This window comes from Quercus robur, chromosome 12, assembly GCF_932294415.1.
Source record: "Quercus robur chromosome 12, dhQueRobu3.1, whole genome shotgun sequence".
NCBI classification, from domain to species: domain Eukaryota; kingdom Viridiplantae; phylum Streptophyta; class Magnoliopsida; order Fagales; family Fagaceae; genus Quercus; species Quercus robur.
In genome coordinates, this window is record NC_065545.1 from 18,818,037 (window position 1) to 18,835,596 (window position 17,560).

The 17,560-nt window shown below is 34.5% G+C and overlaps 3 protein-coding genes across 8 annotated transcripts in view; 2 read left to right on the top strand and 1 right to left on the bottom strand.

Moving 5' to 3' along the window:
- LOC126708725 (sister-chromatid cohesion protein 3) overlaps window positions 1-9,402 on the top strand; it is a 47,275-nt gene extending 37,873 nt beyond the window's left edge. Inside the window, exon 22 of the mRNA XM_050408605.1 lies at window positions 9,135-9,402. Within this exon, the coding sequence (XP_050264562.1) occupies window positions 9,135-9,148 (14 nt within the window). The 3' untranslated portion in view covers window positions 9,149-9,402. The remainder of the gene's footprint in view (window positions 1-9,134) is intronic.
- LOC126708733 (protein SLOW WALKER 1-like) overlaps window positions 1-17,560 on the top strand; it is a 57,329-nt gene that overhangs the window by 8,286 nt on the left and 31,483 nt on the right. The gene's annotated exons all lie outside the window — the stretch shown is intronic.
- LOC126708728 (putative disease resistance protein At4g10780) overlaps window positions 1,456-17,560 on the bottom strand; it is a 56,082-nt gene continuing 39,977 nt past the window's right edge. For all 3 annotated transcript variants that reach the window (XM_050408618.1, XM_050408619.1, XM_050408617.1), the window contains exons 3-4: window positions 2,030-2,370; window positions 1,456-1,721 (exon numbers count right to left, since the gene is read on the bottom strand). In XM_050408618.1, coding sequence (XP_050264575.1) covers window positions 1,686-1,721; window positions 2,030-2,370 — 377 coding nt within the window. In that variant the 3' untranslated portion in view covers window positions 1,456-1,685. The remainder of the gene's footprint in view (window positions 1,722-2,029; window positions 2,371-17,560) is intronic.

The following is a 17,560-nucleotide window of genomic DNA, read 5'->3' on the forward strand; positions in this document are numbered from 1 at the left end:
TATAAAGATAACATTTAACAAATGATTTAAAAGCTTTTAGTCGAGAGTGCACTTGAAATTTAAAAAATTAAGTTGCACCTAGAGAAAAACAAAATGATAATTATGAAAGATATTAATTAAGTAATACAGCAAATGGCAGCTGGTTCTGCTCCAGCTAATGCAGGTGCAGATTTTGTCTTCAAGGGGGAGTTACCTAGGCCGGTTTTCAAATAAGACTTTCTTCATCATAAGAAAACTTTTTTTTTTTGGGGGAAATAGTCCCAACTATCAAAGATAATAAGCATCTATTTATCAGAATACAGCAAGTTTAGGTGTCTCTAATCAAAAGAACGGCCAATGCAGTTGTTAAGGGAAGAAGTGGTAAATGGATAGGAGCAATTTTTGTTGGCAAAAACGGAGAAGGCAAGAGGATGATGGCTGGTTGCTATAGTTGGACAATGACAAGCAAAACTGTGGTTATTTGTCTGCAATTAGAGAGGTTTTGTTGATATTCCATTTGCAGAAGTTTCAAAAATGGGTGGTGTAAAACCAAGCAGATTGATGGATGCAGTTTGCATCCACCAATTATAGACCTATAGCAATTCAGAAGTTGCGTGCATGGTTTGAGACAAATTGAAAAGGAGGGTTTTAGCTGAATCATGGCAGCTTTCAAATATGGCAACTAAGTCATACAATCTATCAGACTCTAGTTTTCAAACATAAAAAGATCCACTAGACAGTCCAGACCTGTACGTAGAGTAACAAAAGCACTCCTAAACAATCACAGGAGGTGTTACATATTCCTATCTGCTTCTAGTTATGATTCGCTTCTTTTGCATCAAAAAACTTGTTCATGACCTAAAGGAGACCACTAGTCTGTGCATTGAACCAAGTTCTAGCAACAAAGGATGCTAATCTAAAAGAGAAAAAAAAAGTTGAAAGGACTAATTACCTTTGAACTATGAGCACATCAATCATTAGTGAGCTACATGTGGTTTCATAAACACTAAGAACACTATTTGTCAATCTCAGAGTCTGAAATCTCACAGATGATCAATTAATCTGTTGTGTTGTAGAAGAACTGTAAAGTGAAGGGCATATATAGCAACCTAATTAGTCCAAATTACAAGCTCATTGGTGTCTTTTCAAGTCCACTGTATCAAAGAAAGTTTACTTTAGTTCAAAAACAATTTTAGCCTAAAATCTATTGTAAAGATAACATTTAACAAATGATTTAAAGCTTTTTAGTCGAGAGTGACCTGAAATTTAATAAATTAAGTTGCACCTAGAGAAAAAATAGTGATAACCATCAAAGATTTTAAGTAATACAGCAAGTTGTGGTGTCTAATAAAAAGAACAGCCAATGCAGCTGTTAACTGGGTTACAAGTTCAGAAAAAAGGATGTGTGCGCTCTTATGCAATTGGAAACATTTGCACTCTCACAGTTTATCTAGTTCACATTATCTCTAAAGCAGAAACAGACAATGTTTGAATCCTTTCACAATTACTAAACAAATCAACATGGAGTAACAATTTATTACAGAAGATCATCCCACTCAGCCAAAGAGAAGAACACATGTTCATAAATCATAACACAACAAAGTTCAAATAAAAAGCAAATCAGAACCAAAAGAGCTAAGAATTACACGGAAACACATTTGAGAGCCAAGATCTAGTTGCGGGTCCACGCGGACCATGCCACACAATTATTTCTTGAGTTGGCTTTGGCTTGATGACGTATCCTATATCAAACCAACAACAAAATTATTATTTTTAAATATATCAAACCAACAAAGAAAAGCAAACCAATGAAAACAAATTAATAGGAAGAATAATTAAAATGGATATCGGCATGTATGTTCGGGGTTTGACTTACAGAGGAAGAGTCATGTGAATCTTGAGAACTACCACTGCGGGGTGGTGTAAAGGGTACCAAAAGAAAAAGGAAAAAGAGATTAGAAAGAAAGCGAGGAGGAGGAGAAATGGATAACCAACAAATTGAATCGTTTCAAATAAAACAAAGATGTAAAGTGAATAGAGAGAGTCATACCCATTTAATGAACTGACAGAGAGGTTCAAGGACCATCTTCATATCATGATTGTCCCATTCCAGCGATTCCCAACTTTCTTTCTCTATTTTGATTTGTAATGAAGAAGGCGGAGAAGATAGTTCTCCATCAATAAGATGCAGAGAAAGAGGTAATCTCTTAAGCTTCGGACATCCGGAGATCGAAATAGAATTGAGAGAATCACAAAGTATTACATTACTGCTACTGCATATGGTCTTCAGCTCTGGTAATCCACATAATATCAATTTCCTCAATTGGGGGAATATTTCCACAATTTCTTTTGCTTCTTCTTCAACTTCATCATCAGATGCTTCAGCCCCACCTATTATTTCCTCTAATTGTTCACAGTCATAGACGTCAATCTGTTCCAGGTTGTCCAGCAGCAACCGAGGCGTGAAGAGCTTCTTTATATTCGGACAACCAATTATTAAAAATTGTTTGAGACGGGAAAAGGTGCCGAGGGGGACGACCGGTGCTGGTGCGACTTTCTCTTCTCTAAACAGTCCCTTTAAATTATTCAATTCTACGAGATGTAGAATCTCAAGCCTTTGAAGAGAAAAGGTGTCAAAATAAGAATTAATGTATTCTATTTCTTCACACCCATTCAACCAAACAGTCTTTTTATAGTAGTCCCGAACCAGAATGCGATGTTGAGGTCCGCAAATTATTAGGGCACGAACGTCTTTTGGGAGTAGACATATATTGCAGTCACTTAAAATTACAGTTTCGCCCAACTCGGCAACTCCCAGCTGGCTAGCTGGCTTTTTTTGATTCACGGCATATATGTAATGGCTAGGTCCTCCCTCCTCTAAGGATTCAACATATGTATTGAAGCCTTTAACGCCATCAAATTCGCCTTCAAACCACTCTAATTTCTTCAACCTTACCATCTCCTCTCCATTAACTTCTAAACCCCCAAAAGGCAATTTGAGGACTTGGAGTTGACAGAGTTTGGGTAAAATCCCTGGTGGCATCTTCTGTATTTTCGATGTACGAAGATTAAGGTATCTCAAATTGACCAACATTTCCAAACCATGAGGTATTTCTTCCAGTGGTCTTCCCGAAAGATCCAAACTCCTTAATGCTGTAAGCTTTGCTAATGAAGGCACAGGTTTAAACCTTAAGTCAAAGACTGAATTTACATGAAGAACTCTGAGTCCAAGCAAGTGCACAAAAAATGAATCTGGGATGCTGTTTACATATCCTCGTAGAAACAAGGTCGAAAGCTTAGGACATTTTGGGGACACATAAGGAAATTTTGAACCACGTTTGCACATCAAAGAAACCTTTTCAACATCATTTTCCCATTCTTCTTCATTTGGAACATATTCTGATACCAGGAACTTAGCACCTGCAATCTGGAGGGCCATGTCTCTTATTAGATCATGCATCTTCACAAAACGCCTTTTTTCTTCAAAAATATCTCCGATTCTAGATTCTCTAGACCCACCTTCTAATAAGCAGGCATTTTCAAGCATATTCAACAAAGTATGCCCCTCATCCAACTCTTCTTGCCTACTCTTCATGCTTTTTATTACTTTCTCATCAATCAAATGCTCTATCAGCTCGTCTCTGCTAATCTCATAGTCTTCAGGGTATAGTGCACAACACAAGAGACAATCTTGAAGTTTCTTATCTTTTAAGCGTTCATAACTGAATTGAAGCCTCTCAAGTACGGCAGCTTCTGCATCTGCCGGCCCTTTTATTGATGCCCTCAACTTCTTTAATGCGTGCCTCCACTGTGAAGCATCAACTACATTTTTTAAACTTACTGCTATCGTGACGATTGCAAGAGGCAAACAAGCACATTCTTTAACAACTTCCTCCACAATTGGTTTTATATCTTGAACATTCAAAACATTACTCCCCACTTTATCAAAAAACAAATTCCTCGACTCATCTTCTGAAAGAAGCTCCATCTTAATTTCCTTACAATCCATACTTTTACAAACATCAATATTTCGAGTTGTCAATACTAATTTGCATCCGTTTGATGAAGTAGGCTCTGGAATCCCTATATCCGCAAGATGAAATGCTTTCCACATATCATCTAGGATTAGCACATACCTTTTCTTATCTTCCAATGCATTTTTTAGCTTGCCTGCCCTTGTAGTTTCATCCGTAAACCTTGAGAACTCTGAGAGATCTAGATTCAACTTGCATGCAATATTCTCTTGTAGCTTGATAACATTAAATGGCTTTGATACAGTTACCCAAATTACGTTATCGAACTTTTTCTCTTCTAATAGATCATTATTAATTTCTTTCATGATCGTTGTTTTTCCAATGCCTCCCATGCCATAAACACCAATCTTTCTAGAATCTTCATCTAGTAAGTGTTGCCAAACCTTTTCCTTTGTTCTTTTGGCTGTAGATTCTCCCACTAATGTTGTAGTTGACAATGTTTCTCCATGGCTTACAGTTACAGGTGGATCAACTACCAAACCATCACTGAAATCACCTTCTTGACGAAGTTCTTCTACCTTTTGTCTTTTCTCAAATGCAAGTTTTCCTAGTTTCATACGTGAGAAACACATCCTTTTGTCAGCTTCTTGTTTAATGTTTTCTATCTCCGATTTCATTTTTTCTACCCTTTGGAGCCAATTTTTAACTTCTTCTTTTGAAATCTTTCCTCGTTCAAGTTGTGCCTTCATTTGTGATTCTATGTCCCCCTTTCGACATTCTAATACTTCCCATTTTTCCTCGAGAATTTCCATATGTTTATTGGCACGTCTGTGATAATTGTAATATTTGCGAATCGGGGCCCATATCACTTTTCCAAGTTCGAGAATTACGCTTACCATCTCCATTGGCAAGTCCCTGTATAATATATATACCCAAACGGACGTTAAACATTTTGTTCACATACAAAATTAAATTAATTGTAAAGGAAAGAAAGCATTTAAGTTCCAAATTTGGATTTGTTGTCAATATAATTCATCTAAATATTGAGTTGTTGAAAATAATTACCTTTAGGTTTGATAGGACATAAAGAATCATACAAACATGGATTTTTTTTTAAATGTTAAAAAAAAAAAAAAAAAATCTTGAAAACATAAAATCTACATTGCAAAGGGGAAAGGAAGAGATGAAGAATGGAAGAAACAAAATAATAGAAATCAAAGATTATTCTAAACAAATCCGAGAATTGTTGGTTATTACTCCCATGCCCACCGCCCTAACCAATAGCACTTCACTACCACATAATTTATATAATAATATTTAACAATGCTAATTAAATAAATCAAATTAAAATATGTTTATAACATTCGCAATCAAAATTGTGAACTCATTAAAAAAAAAAAAATGTAAATTCAAAAGTGATAATAGATGGCATATAAGCCAAAATAATAATTCATTTCTCATCCTGTTCATCATCTTGTCTAATCAACTTTATTTAAGTTAATATTATTATCATGTATATCATCTTGCAAAATTATTTCTTCATTGACAATTTCTTTATCATCAGCAATATTTACTATATTTTCTTGTTCTTTTATTTTAATAACATTTTCTTTATATTTCTTCTCGACATTCTAGCTTCTTAGTGAGCGTTTGGATCACATCCACATTTGGATGTTTTGCGTTTCAAACTTCCTTTTTTTTTTTTTTTTTAACCAGCACCTATTGCACTGTTTATGAGACATGAACAGTACAAATAGGTAAATGAACAGTGTTTTTGATATGAACAATAATCCGAAAATTATTATTTTTTATTGTTTTCAGTTTTCAGCAAAATAAGCGATATCCAAACGCACTCTTAGACTTACAAAAATATAACAAAATTAAAAATAATTATATTATTGGTTAATACCTTATTCATAGCATAGAAAATACATTTGCAGATGTGGCCAAATTTTGTAGGAGAGAGAGAGAGAGAGACATTATAGACATGTTATTTCATTTGGCTCAATCAAGTGACGTATTAATTTTTTTTTTATTAAAAACAAGTCTAATAACTTGTTGAACTCAAATCGAAGCACAAATTTTAACCCAAAAGAAAATCCCTAATGTAAACCCATAAGTCTATGTATTATCTAATATTTACCATTCTAGATACGATATGATTCATATGATACTCATTTGTGTATTGTATGATTCATGAGCATCATCGAAAGCATTATAACAAATATGCGAGTAGCCACTAAGAGAGTTGTTATGTAAAAATCTCACATTTGTAGCTAGAGAGTGGAGCAGTATCTCTTTAGATATGTGCATCCTCCTTGTCCTAACTTTTGTAAGTAGAATAATGCTTTTTTTTAGAGCAAGTAGAATAATGTGGTATTCCCTTATCTCACATAATCGATAGGTCTCATTATTTAATTTATTAAATAACCATTTATGAGAGTAGAGGGTATATTGTTCTTTGAGAATACCCATTAATCTCCCCTCGGGGCAACATTTTCTTTCTTCTTGTTTTCACTTAACATCTAAATATGTGATTGATGGAATATTCACAATAATTGAACCTTTTGGATTCAAATTGCTCGAATTGTAATCTTAATCACTTTCTATTACTTTGGTTTTGGAAGAATTAATATGTGTTGAGAACATATAGGCCCCTATTAGGCTATTATAATTTTTTTTTAAATCATTTTGTTTTAAAATATAAGGTAGTCATGAAATATAATTTTACAGTAAACTATATGTATATATTATTACATCATTTAAACCTATATATATATATATATATATATATATATAAAAAAGCAATCCGATATCAGTACAATAAGCATTAGGTCTGTTACTGACTGTTAGCATTAAAAAAAAAAAAAAAAAAAAAAAAAAAAAATCTCATCACAATTTATAAGCACGATAAAAAATCAGTAGCATGAGCTTTAGAAGGAAAACAGAAAACTACTGGGAAAAGGAATAAGATTAGAAAGAAGTGGCAGTATACCTGGATTATAGAAATGGCAATATAATTGGCTTGAGTACCCGATATTTCTTCAAAGATACTGATTAAAGTAACCCCAAGAAGGTAACAAAGATCATCAAATTTCCAATCTAAATGCAATATTTTTTTTCTTTCTTTCTTGATTTAGAGTAGAAGACTCAATAAGTGAAGCAAAAGGCATTCAAATGGGAAACTTGCTTTTCTGATGACTGAAGAAAATGGGAAATTGGCAACAAAGTCAAGAGAAACTTTGTAGAACATGCTAAGAAAACACTTCGACTTTGGATTTCTTTTTCTACTATTCACTTTAAATTCTGTCGGTAGATCATTATTGGGGGTTAACGCTTGTGATTGGCTTATTTAACTTTCGGTTCTCGTCCACTTCTTTTCAACGTCAACTTTCTGACTTTCTCATATATCATATGTGGACAATATATTAACCCTTTTTTTTTTTTGGCAAGCGGACAATTAACTTTAAACATTTTAACTTTTGTGTCCAAATTCTCCCGGTGCTTTTTGACAGGTTTTCGACTTTTCTTTTTGGGGTTATTTTATGGTACCCCATGTTTTTTTAGTTGGTATGGTACCCAACCACATCTTGACCATTAAATCTGATGGTTTTTAATCTCAACCCTTCAGTCAATTTAAGTGGATACCAGTTACCGGGAAGGCTAGTTAACGTATAAAAGCAAAAACAATAGAATTTGATCTTCTTTCACGCGTTCTCTCAATCCCCAGGGGCAACTCCCATCAAAAAAAAAAAAAAAAAAAAAATCCCCAGGGGCAACTTGCATGACTAGTTAGTGCGAATTGGTTCACTCCTGAGGAGGAATTGCTACTGCTTCTTCTCTCTTGCTTGTTCTTTCTCCGTCAATTTACTCTTAAGTGAAGCTTAGGATCAAAACAAAACCCTAATTTCACTCATGTTATTTTTTTTTCCCTTTTTCATTGAAACCCATTTGAATAAGTATTTTGTTTTTATTCTAAAAATGCTTGTTAATTGCATATTACTACCCTCCTCTATTTGCGTGCTCTTGGTTTGTTTTGTTTCCTCTTTCTCTTTCATTAGTTTTATTTCAAAGCAATTGATTGCATATCTCTATCTGTCGAATATGGGTATTGGGGACGTTGCTCAAGATTCAACATTTGAGTAATTCTAAGTGGATTGGACTGAGACCTTGTGAAAAATCCTGTAGCTATTACCATTTAATTCCTTTGTTTTGGTGGGTTAATTTTGAAACTATCCTTACTGGACTGAACTAAATACCTTGATAAAAATCTACCTTATTATCAGTTATTACTAAGAACCTGCCCTCCTAATCCAGGGGTGTAACCAGAGTCAAATCCTTTTATGGATGGGTTTATTGAATAAGTTGAAATTTTTGCTTATTATGTTCTGTGTATTGCTTCTGTAAATGAGTTCAAACACTTATAACATATTCTTTAAAAAATAATTACTAATTTTAACAACTCAGCTTAAAAGTATGACTAATTTCCTCTTTGTTTCCTTTTCAATGTCATCTTGTGCTAGGATTGATTTCTCAGACCACTAAGGTAAAATTATACACATAATTTATATATATTTTTTTATAGGTACACATAATTTAATTTTCCAAATGATGAAGTCTAAATTTGTAATGTTATATTTACATAAAATTTTTATTTTTATTTAAGAATATATTGACATAAATGCGAACTATAGTTATTTATTGAAAACCTTTTAAGGCAATCGATCCACTGGGTTTGTATTTATAAATCAATTGTAGGAGTCAATTATGTAATTCAGTCCAATTACAGCCCTATGCTTTAACTGGATAATGTATCCTGCTATTCTGCTGAAAGCTACTATCTACCTGAGATCTAAGGTTTTATTGTGAGCCATAGTTAATTAAAATTGGGTGAAGTAACCTTGCTGTAAGTTTTTCTTTGAATTTCTGTTGAAGCCTACTGTCCAATTGAACTATTTATTTCACTATGAGTTTTGTTAGGTCAAGTGAGTTGTTAACTCTATTCAATTGGAATGGTTAAATTGCCTTATCTATCACTTCAAACAATCTTTTTAGATTCGATTACAAGTCATCTTGTATTGCTTCTGCACTGGGAAATATTTCCTTGATAATATCCGTAGATAATATTTTGTTCATATACATTTATTCTGTGTTTGACTATTTTATCTTTTCATTGTGCAGGGGCCTCCAGCTAGTGACTAAAAACTTAAACTTGCACGTTTGTATACGTAGGACAGCACTACCTTAGGTAAAAGTTTGTAGAAACAGGTTGTGAAGCAGTACCATTTTTTCAATTTTCAGTTTAGAGGATGTTTAGTATCCTTAGGCTTTTTCTTTTATTTTGGGAAGGGGGGAAGGTGGGGATGGGAATTAACCTTGCCCAGTGAGGAAATTTGTAACAGTACAAAGATCCTCTTGTTTAATGCCATATCTTAATTTGGATTGCCTCCATCTACTTCCTTTAATAACTGCGTTATATTTTTGAAGTATCGATAATCAATATACATCTTCAAAGACAAGCGAATGTTATAAAATCAATCTCTGATTAGAGTAGGCCTGTTGAAAAGCTGAGATTAAATCAATCTCTGATTAGAGTAGGCCTGTTGAAAAGCTGAGATTTCCAGGAAGGGAAGATTAAATCATGATCCCATGTCCGTGAAGCGTTGGTTCTTGAAACAAGAAAAAGTTTCATGGATCTGGAATATGGAATCTCTCTTTTATGGTGTTCATCAAATCAACAGCACATGCTGCAGGCTTGGATCCCTTTTTTTTTTTTCTCCTCCTCTCGTCGAATGTTCAAGAGATAATTAAAGAAAGATCTCTGAAGCAGGTCCTGCCCAAGTACCCATTTTTAAAGAATCACAATTGTCTATTTAAACATGCCTGATGAACAACTTATGCATCATATGCAAGAAGGCCCAATTGTCTATTTTATTTGCATTTTTAAGATCATTGAATTTTTAAAATGTTAGATCTCTTAGATCTTGAATAAAATTGAAGGATTTAAATAAGAAGGCATTCTTCCCCTATGATAAATGATAGACATTACATGATTGGTTTGCCAAAATATATCAAAATTTACTTATTGTCTTTGAAATTTGGTTCAAGTGTCGTAATTTCTTCCTTGAAAATGTTCCAAGGAGTCACTTTCTGTTAATATACTTTAAACTTCAAAGGAGTATTCAACAAATAGAATATTGACACGACAAAAAAAAAAAAAAAAAAAAGATGAGGTGGCTAGAAGGCTAGAACAAGTTCAACAGTTGAACGAAATTTACTAGAGGAAAATCTCATTGGAATTGAAACTAATATTGAGGAATGTTATGTCAACAACACTTTCACTAGCAAATTTTAAGTAGTAGGTTGTTATTGTTAGGGCAAAAAAGTAATCTCATAGGTTTAAATTTGAACCAATAACAACTAATCACCTATGATTTGTTATGAAAATATTAGAAACATACCACTTCTCAATATTTATTAGTTGAAATGCAACCACATATCAATATAATCCAAACTATAAGCAAAAATAAACACCAAAATGGAATCAGTTAGTAATATCTTGACTTGAAGTTAAAATGCAATCTAACATCAATGTTATAAGTTTTAAATTTTATTTTTTTGGGTTCAAATGATTATGTGATAAATACATCTTTTTTGTGATGTCTTATGTCTATTGTTAATCTCATATTTTCATCTACCACTATTTACTCTCAAAAGAAGAAGAAGAAGAAGAAATCTTATTTCTTTCTTTTGTTTTTTTTTTTTTTAATATATATATATATATATTTTATAAAACATATGAAAAAAAAAAAAACTTTATAAAAGGAAGGAAGGATAATGTAAATAGGCTAGAGAGACAAATTATAATTTACTACAATTACCTTTTTTCTTTAAAAAAAAAAATTGATAAACAAGCACATAAAAAGTTAATAAGGTAAATTAAGTTGTTATTCATATCTCCCAAAAAAAAATTTGTTGTAATTTAGTGCAACCATTTAGCAATTAAAATTCCCTTAAAAAAATAGTAATTAAATTGGATATTAACAGTGCGGTGCAGTATGTTAAGAAAACTACATCTCTCTCTCTCTCTCTCTCTCTCTCTCTCTCTCTCTCTCTCTCTCTCTCTCTCTCTCTCTATATATATATATATATATATATATATATATATTAGTGTATAACTTATACATATGCACAATACAATTAAAACAATCACAATTATACATATATGAGTTCAAATTATACCCGAATGTAAGGGTTACATAATTTTTTAACTCATAAATGAGTTTTATTCTCTTTTTCTCTCTTCTAATTTTTTTATTTTATTTTATATGCACGTGAGATTATTATTTATTTTTCTTTTTTTTAGGAGTTTTTTTTAAAGTTATTTTAATGATGATGTGTTAAAATAAGAGATGTGACGTAGGACATATTAATAAAGTAATACATTAAAATAGATAATATATATATATATGTAGGGACACGTTCCGCAACGAACCGTAGTAGTGTTGGGTTCGCACGTGAATGGGCCCAGACAATATCATTTGTAGAGAGTGGGTTCGAAAGGCTAGGTCTTGGTTACCCGGCGGTGGTTTTGTTGTGGTGTTCATGCATGGTTCAGGTGTATTCACCTCAGGAGTCTTTCTCCCCTGGTGGGATGGGAGGCCCTGGTTTCTGCCCATTTTTCCCAGCCCCCTCCCCAGATTACTTACTTTTTCTTTTATACTAGCCTGCGTTCGCTTTCCTTCGTCCACGTGTAGGGTCGATCTTTCCAAGACTGATACTTGTCCCGTCAGTCCCAATCCAAAGTCGTTGGGGGCGGTTGATAAAGCCCTAGAATCCGGCTCTGATGGGTGCAGAGTTTTTTAGGGAAAAAGTCGTAAGAGCAGCTTTTCCTAGATATTTTAGATTTTCTTTCAATTTTATTCCTATTCCGTTTTTGCCTCTCTTCTTGGTGGAATTTTGGGTCTGCCGAGGACTGAACTGTCCTCGGCAGCATCTCCGGACCTTTTTGGGTTTTATATTATTGGGCTCGGGCCGTGGCTTTCTTTGGCTTGGGCCTTTGGACTCCCCATGAGCAAGTGGGCCTGGCCCGTGAATTATTGGGCCCCACAATATATATATATATATATATATATATATATATATATATATATTTTAGTGGATTTGAAGAATGGGTTTCTTGAATTTTCACTACTTCAATAAATTATAGGTTTTGGTTTATCGAGATTAAATACCAGTTTTTTTTTACAACTCTCTGTATTTTTAAAATTTTTAACTAAATTAGAATTTTTTTCCCCAGTATATATATTTTTTCCTCTAAAGATTTAAAAATTAAATAAAATTTAAATATTTGATTAAGTAAAAAAAAAAATCAAAACAATGTAGTTTGACTTTGGGATATTAAAAGTGACTAAGTACTGTACAGTAGAGAGAGAGAGTCCATAAAGGCACATAAAGAGCGAGCGAGATAGAGAGAAATCTTGGGCGCCACCACCGTCAGCCTCCTGCTCCCGTCATTCTACCAGAACGATCGCCTGTAAAAAAGGTTCTAATTTGGGATTTAAAAAAAAAAAAATTATAAAACCCAAACTATATTATTAGTTAAGCAACGTTTGAAACTAATTTTGTTTCTAACAATTCGAGTCCAGAGGACTCGATTTTGGGGAGCTGAAATGTCCACGTAGGCCTGGAAATCGAGTTCACTGGACTTGGTTTCTGTACGTGGAAATCGAGTCTATTGGACTCGGTTTCTGTACATGGAAAACGAGTCTAATGGACTCGATTTTCGTTCATGGTGATCGAGTTTAGAGTACTCGGTTTTCTTCGTTCAGCACACGGACATGAAATCACCAAGGAAGAGAACACTCACATGCTTTGTTTTACTCTCCACAAAACAGAGCATGTGAGTAGAGATTAAGAAAATAAGAAGAGTGTAAAATTCATCTGGGTTTCTAAAAGCTGCTTTCTCCTTTAGTTTCTGTAGAGCAAAAAAAAAAAAAAAATCCATTTACAAAACAACCCTATTATGTATTTGAGAGTTTGATTACCAGCTAAACAAGAAGCAAGAACACTTACCCGCAAAGTATCATCCTTTTTGTGAAATGCTTGTGCATGCTTAATATAGTCCTTGTGTTTTTCAAGAAGCCCGAATTTTTTCCTTGCATGTCTGGATATGAAAATGAAAAAATATTTATATATATTTGAAAGGGTACAATATAAAAAGAAATTATTACTTCTGGTGAGACTTACGGTTGAGCTCGCTCCTTATGAGCTCGTCTATTAACAGCATTCCTTAGGGACGACATGTTGGATAAAAAAAAAGCAAGCAACATCTACATGCTCTGTTAGCCATCACTCTTCCTCTACTCACATGCTTTGTTTTGTGGAGAGTAAAACAGAGCATGTGTGTTCTCTTCCTTGGTGAGTTCATGTCTGGCTGAACGAAGAAAACCGAGTACTCTGGGCCCGATTTCCATGAACGAACATCAAGTCCATTAAACTCGTTTTCCATGTACAGAAACCGAGTCCATTAGACTCGATTTCCATGTACAGAAACCGAGTCCAATGAACTCGATTTCCAGGCCTACGTGGACATCTCAACTCCCCAAAATCGAGTCCTCTAGACTCGAATTGTTAGAAACGAAATTAGTTTCAAACGTTGTCTAACTAATAATATAGTTTGAGTTTTATAGTTTTTTTTTTTAAATCCTCTGATTTGGGTGATAATTAATAAATGAGGTTTTGTAAATGACTTACACTTGCTTCAGCAACCTAAATCCTTGAGGTGAGTTTTTTTTTCCTCTGGTTTCAATATTTTGAGGATAATGGGTCCTTTTATATATATTATCACAAATTCAAAATAGAGTAATGTGCATTTTCTATAGTATATACGCATTTTACCTTTTTACCCCTTCCTGCGGGGTATTCTCAGTCTAAAACCCCACAAGCACACATAACACATATTCGGTATTCCCTGTCTAAAACCCTGAACTTCCAAAATTTAGAGCTTTCACTTTGCACAGCCTCCTTCCATGGCGGAACCAAATTCAACCTTCAAACCCATCAAACCGAAGCTCAAACCCAAACCCAGAACCCCAAACCAAACCCCAGAATCAAAGTACTGGTCCTCCTTCAAAACCCACCAAATCCCAGACCTCATCTCCTCCATCACTTCCCTCACTTTCTCTCCCTCGCCACCTCACTCTTTTGCCGCCACTCACTCCACTTCTCTCAAAATCTTCAATCCCCAAACCCTCTCTCCTTCCTCCACCATCTCCTCCTTCTCCGACGTCGTTTCCCCTGCCTCGTTCCGCTGTGACGGCCTCTTGATCGCTGCATCTGACCTCTCGGGTCTAATCCAAGTGTTCGATGTCAAAACGCGGACCCCACTTTGTAAACTCAGGTCCCACACACGCCCGGTACGTTTTCTCAAATACCCACTTCATGATAAGCTCCATTTGGTCTCTCTCTGGTGGCGATGATGCTGTTGTTAAGTACTGGGATGTTGCTTCTGAGACTCCACTTTTAGAGCTTTTGGGTCATAAGGAGTAAGGACTATGTGCGTTGTGGTGATTTTTCACCTGTTAGTCATGAAATGTGTGTCACTGGGTCTTATGATCATACGGTTAAACTTTGGGATGTGAGATTGACTGGTTCGAAAACAGTTATGGAGGTTAACCATGAATAACCAGTTGTAAGTGTGGTTTTTTTGCCATCCGGGGGGTTAGTTGCTACTGCAGGTGGAAATTCGGTTAAGATCTGGGATTTTATTGGAGGTGGGAAGATGGTTTATTCGATGGAGAGTCATACCAAGACGGTTGCTTCAGTTTGTGTAGGGAGAGTTGGGAAGGAGAATGTTGAGGAAGGGAGGGAGCATAGGGTTTTGAGTGTGGGATTGGATGGGTATATGAAGGTGTTCGATTATGGGAGGATGAAGGTCACACATTCTATGAGGTTCCCCGCACCACTTATGTCAATTGGGTTTTCACCAGATTGTGGGGTGAGAGTGATTGGGAGTTCGAATGTGGAGAGTGGTTTGAGAAGCTTTTGGAGTTCAGGTGTGGAGGAGGAGAGAAGGGTTATGAGGCCTTCATATTTTCGGTATTTTCATAGAGGGCAGGGTGATAAGCCTAAGGAGGGGGATTATTTGGTTATGAGGCCAAAGAAGGTAAAGTTGGCAGAGCATGATAAGTTGTTGAAGAAGTTTAGGCACAAGGAGGCACTGGTGTCAGTGTTGGGCAATAAGAATCCCGAGAATGTGGTGGCGGTGATGGAGGAATTGGTGGCAAGGAGGAAATTGTTGAAGTGTGTTGAGAATCTGGATAATGTGGAGCTTGGGTTGCTGTTGATGTTCTTACAAAAGTATTCTACAGTGCCAAGATTCTCAGGTTTGTTGATGGGATTGACAAAGAAGGTTCTTGAAATGCGGGTTGAATATATCAGAGGTTCTGAGGCCTTGAAGGGTCAAATTAGAAACCTTAAGCGGTCTGTTGAGGAGGAGATACGGATACAACATTCTTTGCAAGAGCTACAGGGTATCATTTCTCCTTTATTGAGGATTGCTGGAAGGGGATGAACCTTTATTGCCTTTTTGGTTTTTTATGAGGTAGTTGTATTATTTGATTACCTGCTTGCAGCTTTCTTGTCATGACAATTGATGTTATGAAATTTTGTTTGTGTTCTTATTCATTTTGTTTTGTAATTTTTTGAGGAACTATAGTTACTCAATGAGATATATCATATTATCATATCAAGCTTTTTTTTTTTTTTTTTTTTTTTTTTTTTTTTTTTAAATTTATCCCAATGAGGTTTTTATATGCCTCTTTTGTTGTGTTGTTCTGTGTGCTTAGAATAGACATACAGGAGATGTGTTATGTTGGTTTGGTATGGTGTTTATATTATATCATTAAAGGTCAGCTTTTGTAACTGTAGTTTGGTAATGCCATTACCTGTTTAGTATTTGAGCTGTCGATAGGAAATTCTAACGTATATTGATGGACTAAGTAGGTTGAATTTTTTGAAATTTTGGGGTCTTCCAAATATATTCCAGGATTAAATTTGAAATTTATGTTCCATTTATATGAATTCCACATACAAACCTGGATGTAGTATTGTTAAACTGGGTTTAAATATCTAATTGCTGTTTGCTCTTATTTATCTGTCATTTGCATGGTTTATGGAGCTTTTAGAAGATTAAAGGATAGATGCATGTATGCATTTACATCGACTCAAAAATCACCATGAGACATCAGGTTAAGTTAGTGCCTAGACAACATTGAAATTGGAGGTTGAAGAATACAGCAAACTCTTAATGTTTTTGACATGTTAGTGATAGGAAATAACATTGGCCATTTCCACCTAAATGGCTGTAATGGTAGGCATTCACTTTACGATGACTTGGCTTATTTGGGCACCTAGCTTCTTTTAGTAACGTGACCTCTCCACCCTTTTTTAAATAGAGAACAGTAAATTTAAACATATATTCTCATTAATGTTGGATACTATAGTACAGTGACTCTCTAAATCTTACCTGAGGAGCTCAATTTCTGCAAATGCACTATTCTGTCATTCAGTACATGAATCGGCAGTAACAAGTAGTTATCCTCTTCCAACAAATTTAAAAGCTGGAAGTACCTTGGAAGATTCCAACATATAGTCTCATTATGCTTGGTGGATACTATGATATAGTGACTCTTTAAACCTTGCCTACAAAGTCGTCTTCTGCTTATATTGAAAAAATAAGATGGTTTTATTGGTGAGGAGCTTGACTTCTGCAAATGCCTTATTCTGGCATTCAGTAAGGTGATAACAACAGTTTTCTTTTTCCAAAAAATTTAAAAGCAGGAAGTGCCTATTCTTAGATTTATCACTTATCAAAGAAGTAATTCTTTTTCCCACCCAAGTGAAAATGTCTCCTTTAGAATTTTTTTTTATTTTTTATAGGTATCTCCTTTAGAATTTCTGTAACTATACCTTTCTCTGTCTTGATGTTGAAGCTCTTTGGTGTGGTTTTGTGATGTTCTTATGTTTCTATTAACTAAGTTTGATTGGATTTTACATATAATTTGGCAGTCTGTCCTGGAATCATAGTCTGTGATACATTTTATCTATTCTGATTTGGGATTAAAACTCTGAAGAAAGAATCTTGTATAGGATTGAATTTTGAGGGTGCAGTGTAACATTCCAAAAACTAACTAATGAGATAAACTAAGAAGCCACAAACAGTCAAATTTATATAGATTATAGAATTTTTTTTTTTTACAACATTTGCCAATCATACTATTCTTCTCTATATATTATATAGTATATACAGTTGTATAGACTATAGAATGTTAGGACAAAAGCTGCAAATGACAGGTCGTGTTAAATTATTTTTTGCTGTGCTGCAAGTTGTGTTATAACCTTCAGAGTTCATCACTAAGCTATAAGTGGTACAGTTTTTATTACCTGTGTTGTTTAGCATAATCTCAGAAGTCATCAGGTCATTAATTTGTTTAAAATTCTGTTAAAGATGACTGGTTTTCCGTTTTAGAGTTTGTTACATTTCAGTTTTGGTTTCCCGCCTTTTCTTTTCGATGTGTGTCTGTATAAGTATAAATACCAAAGGT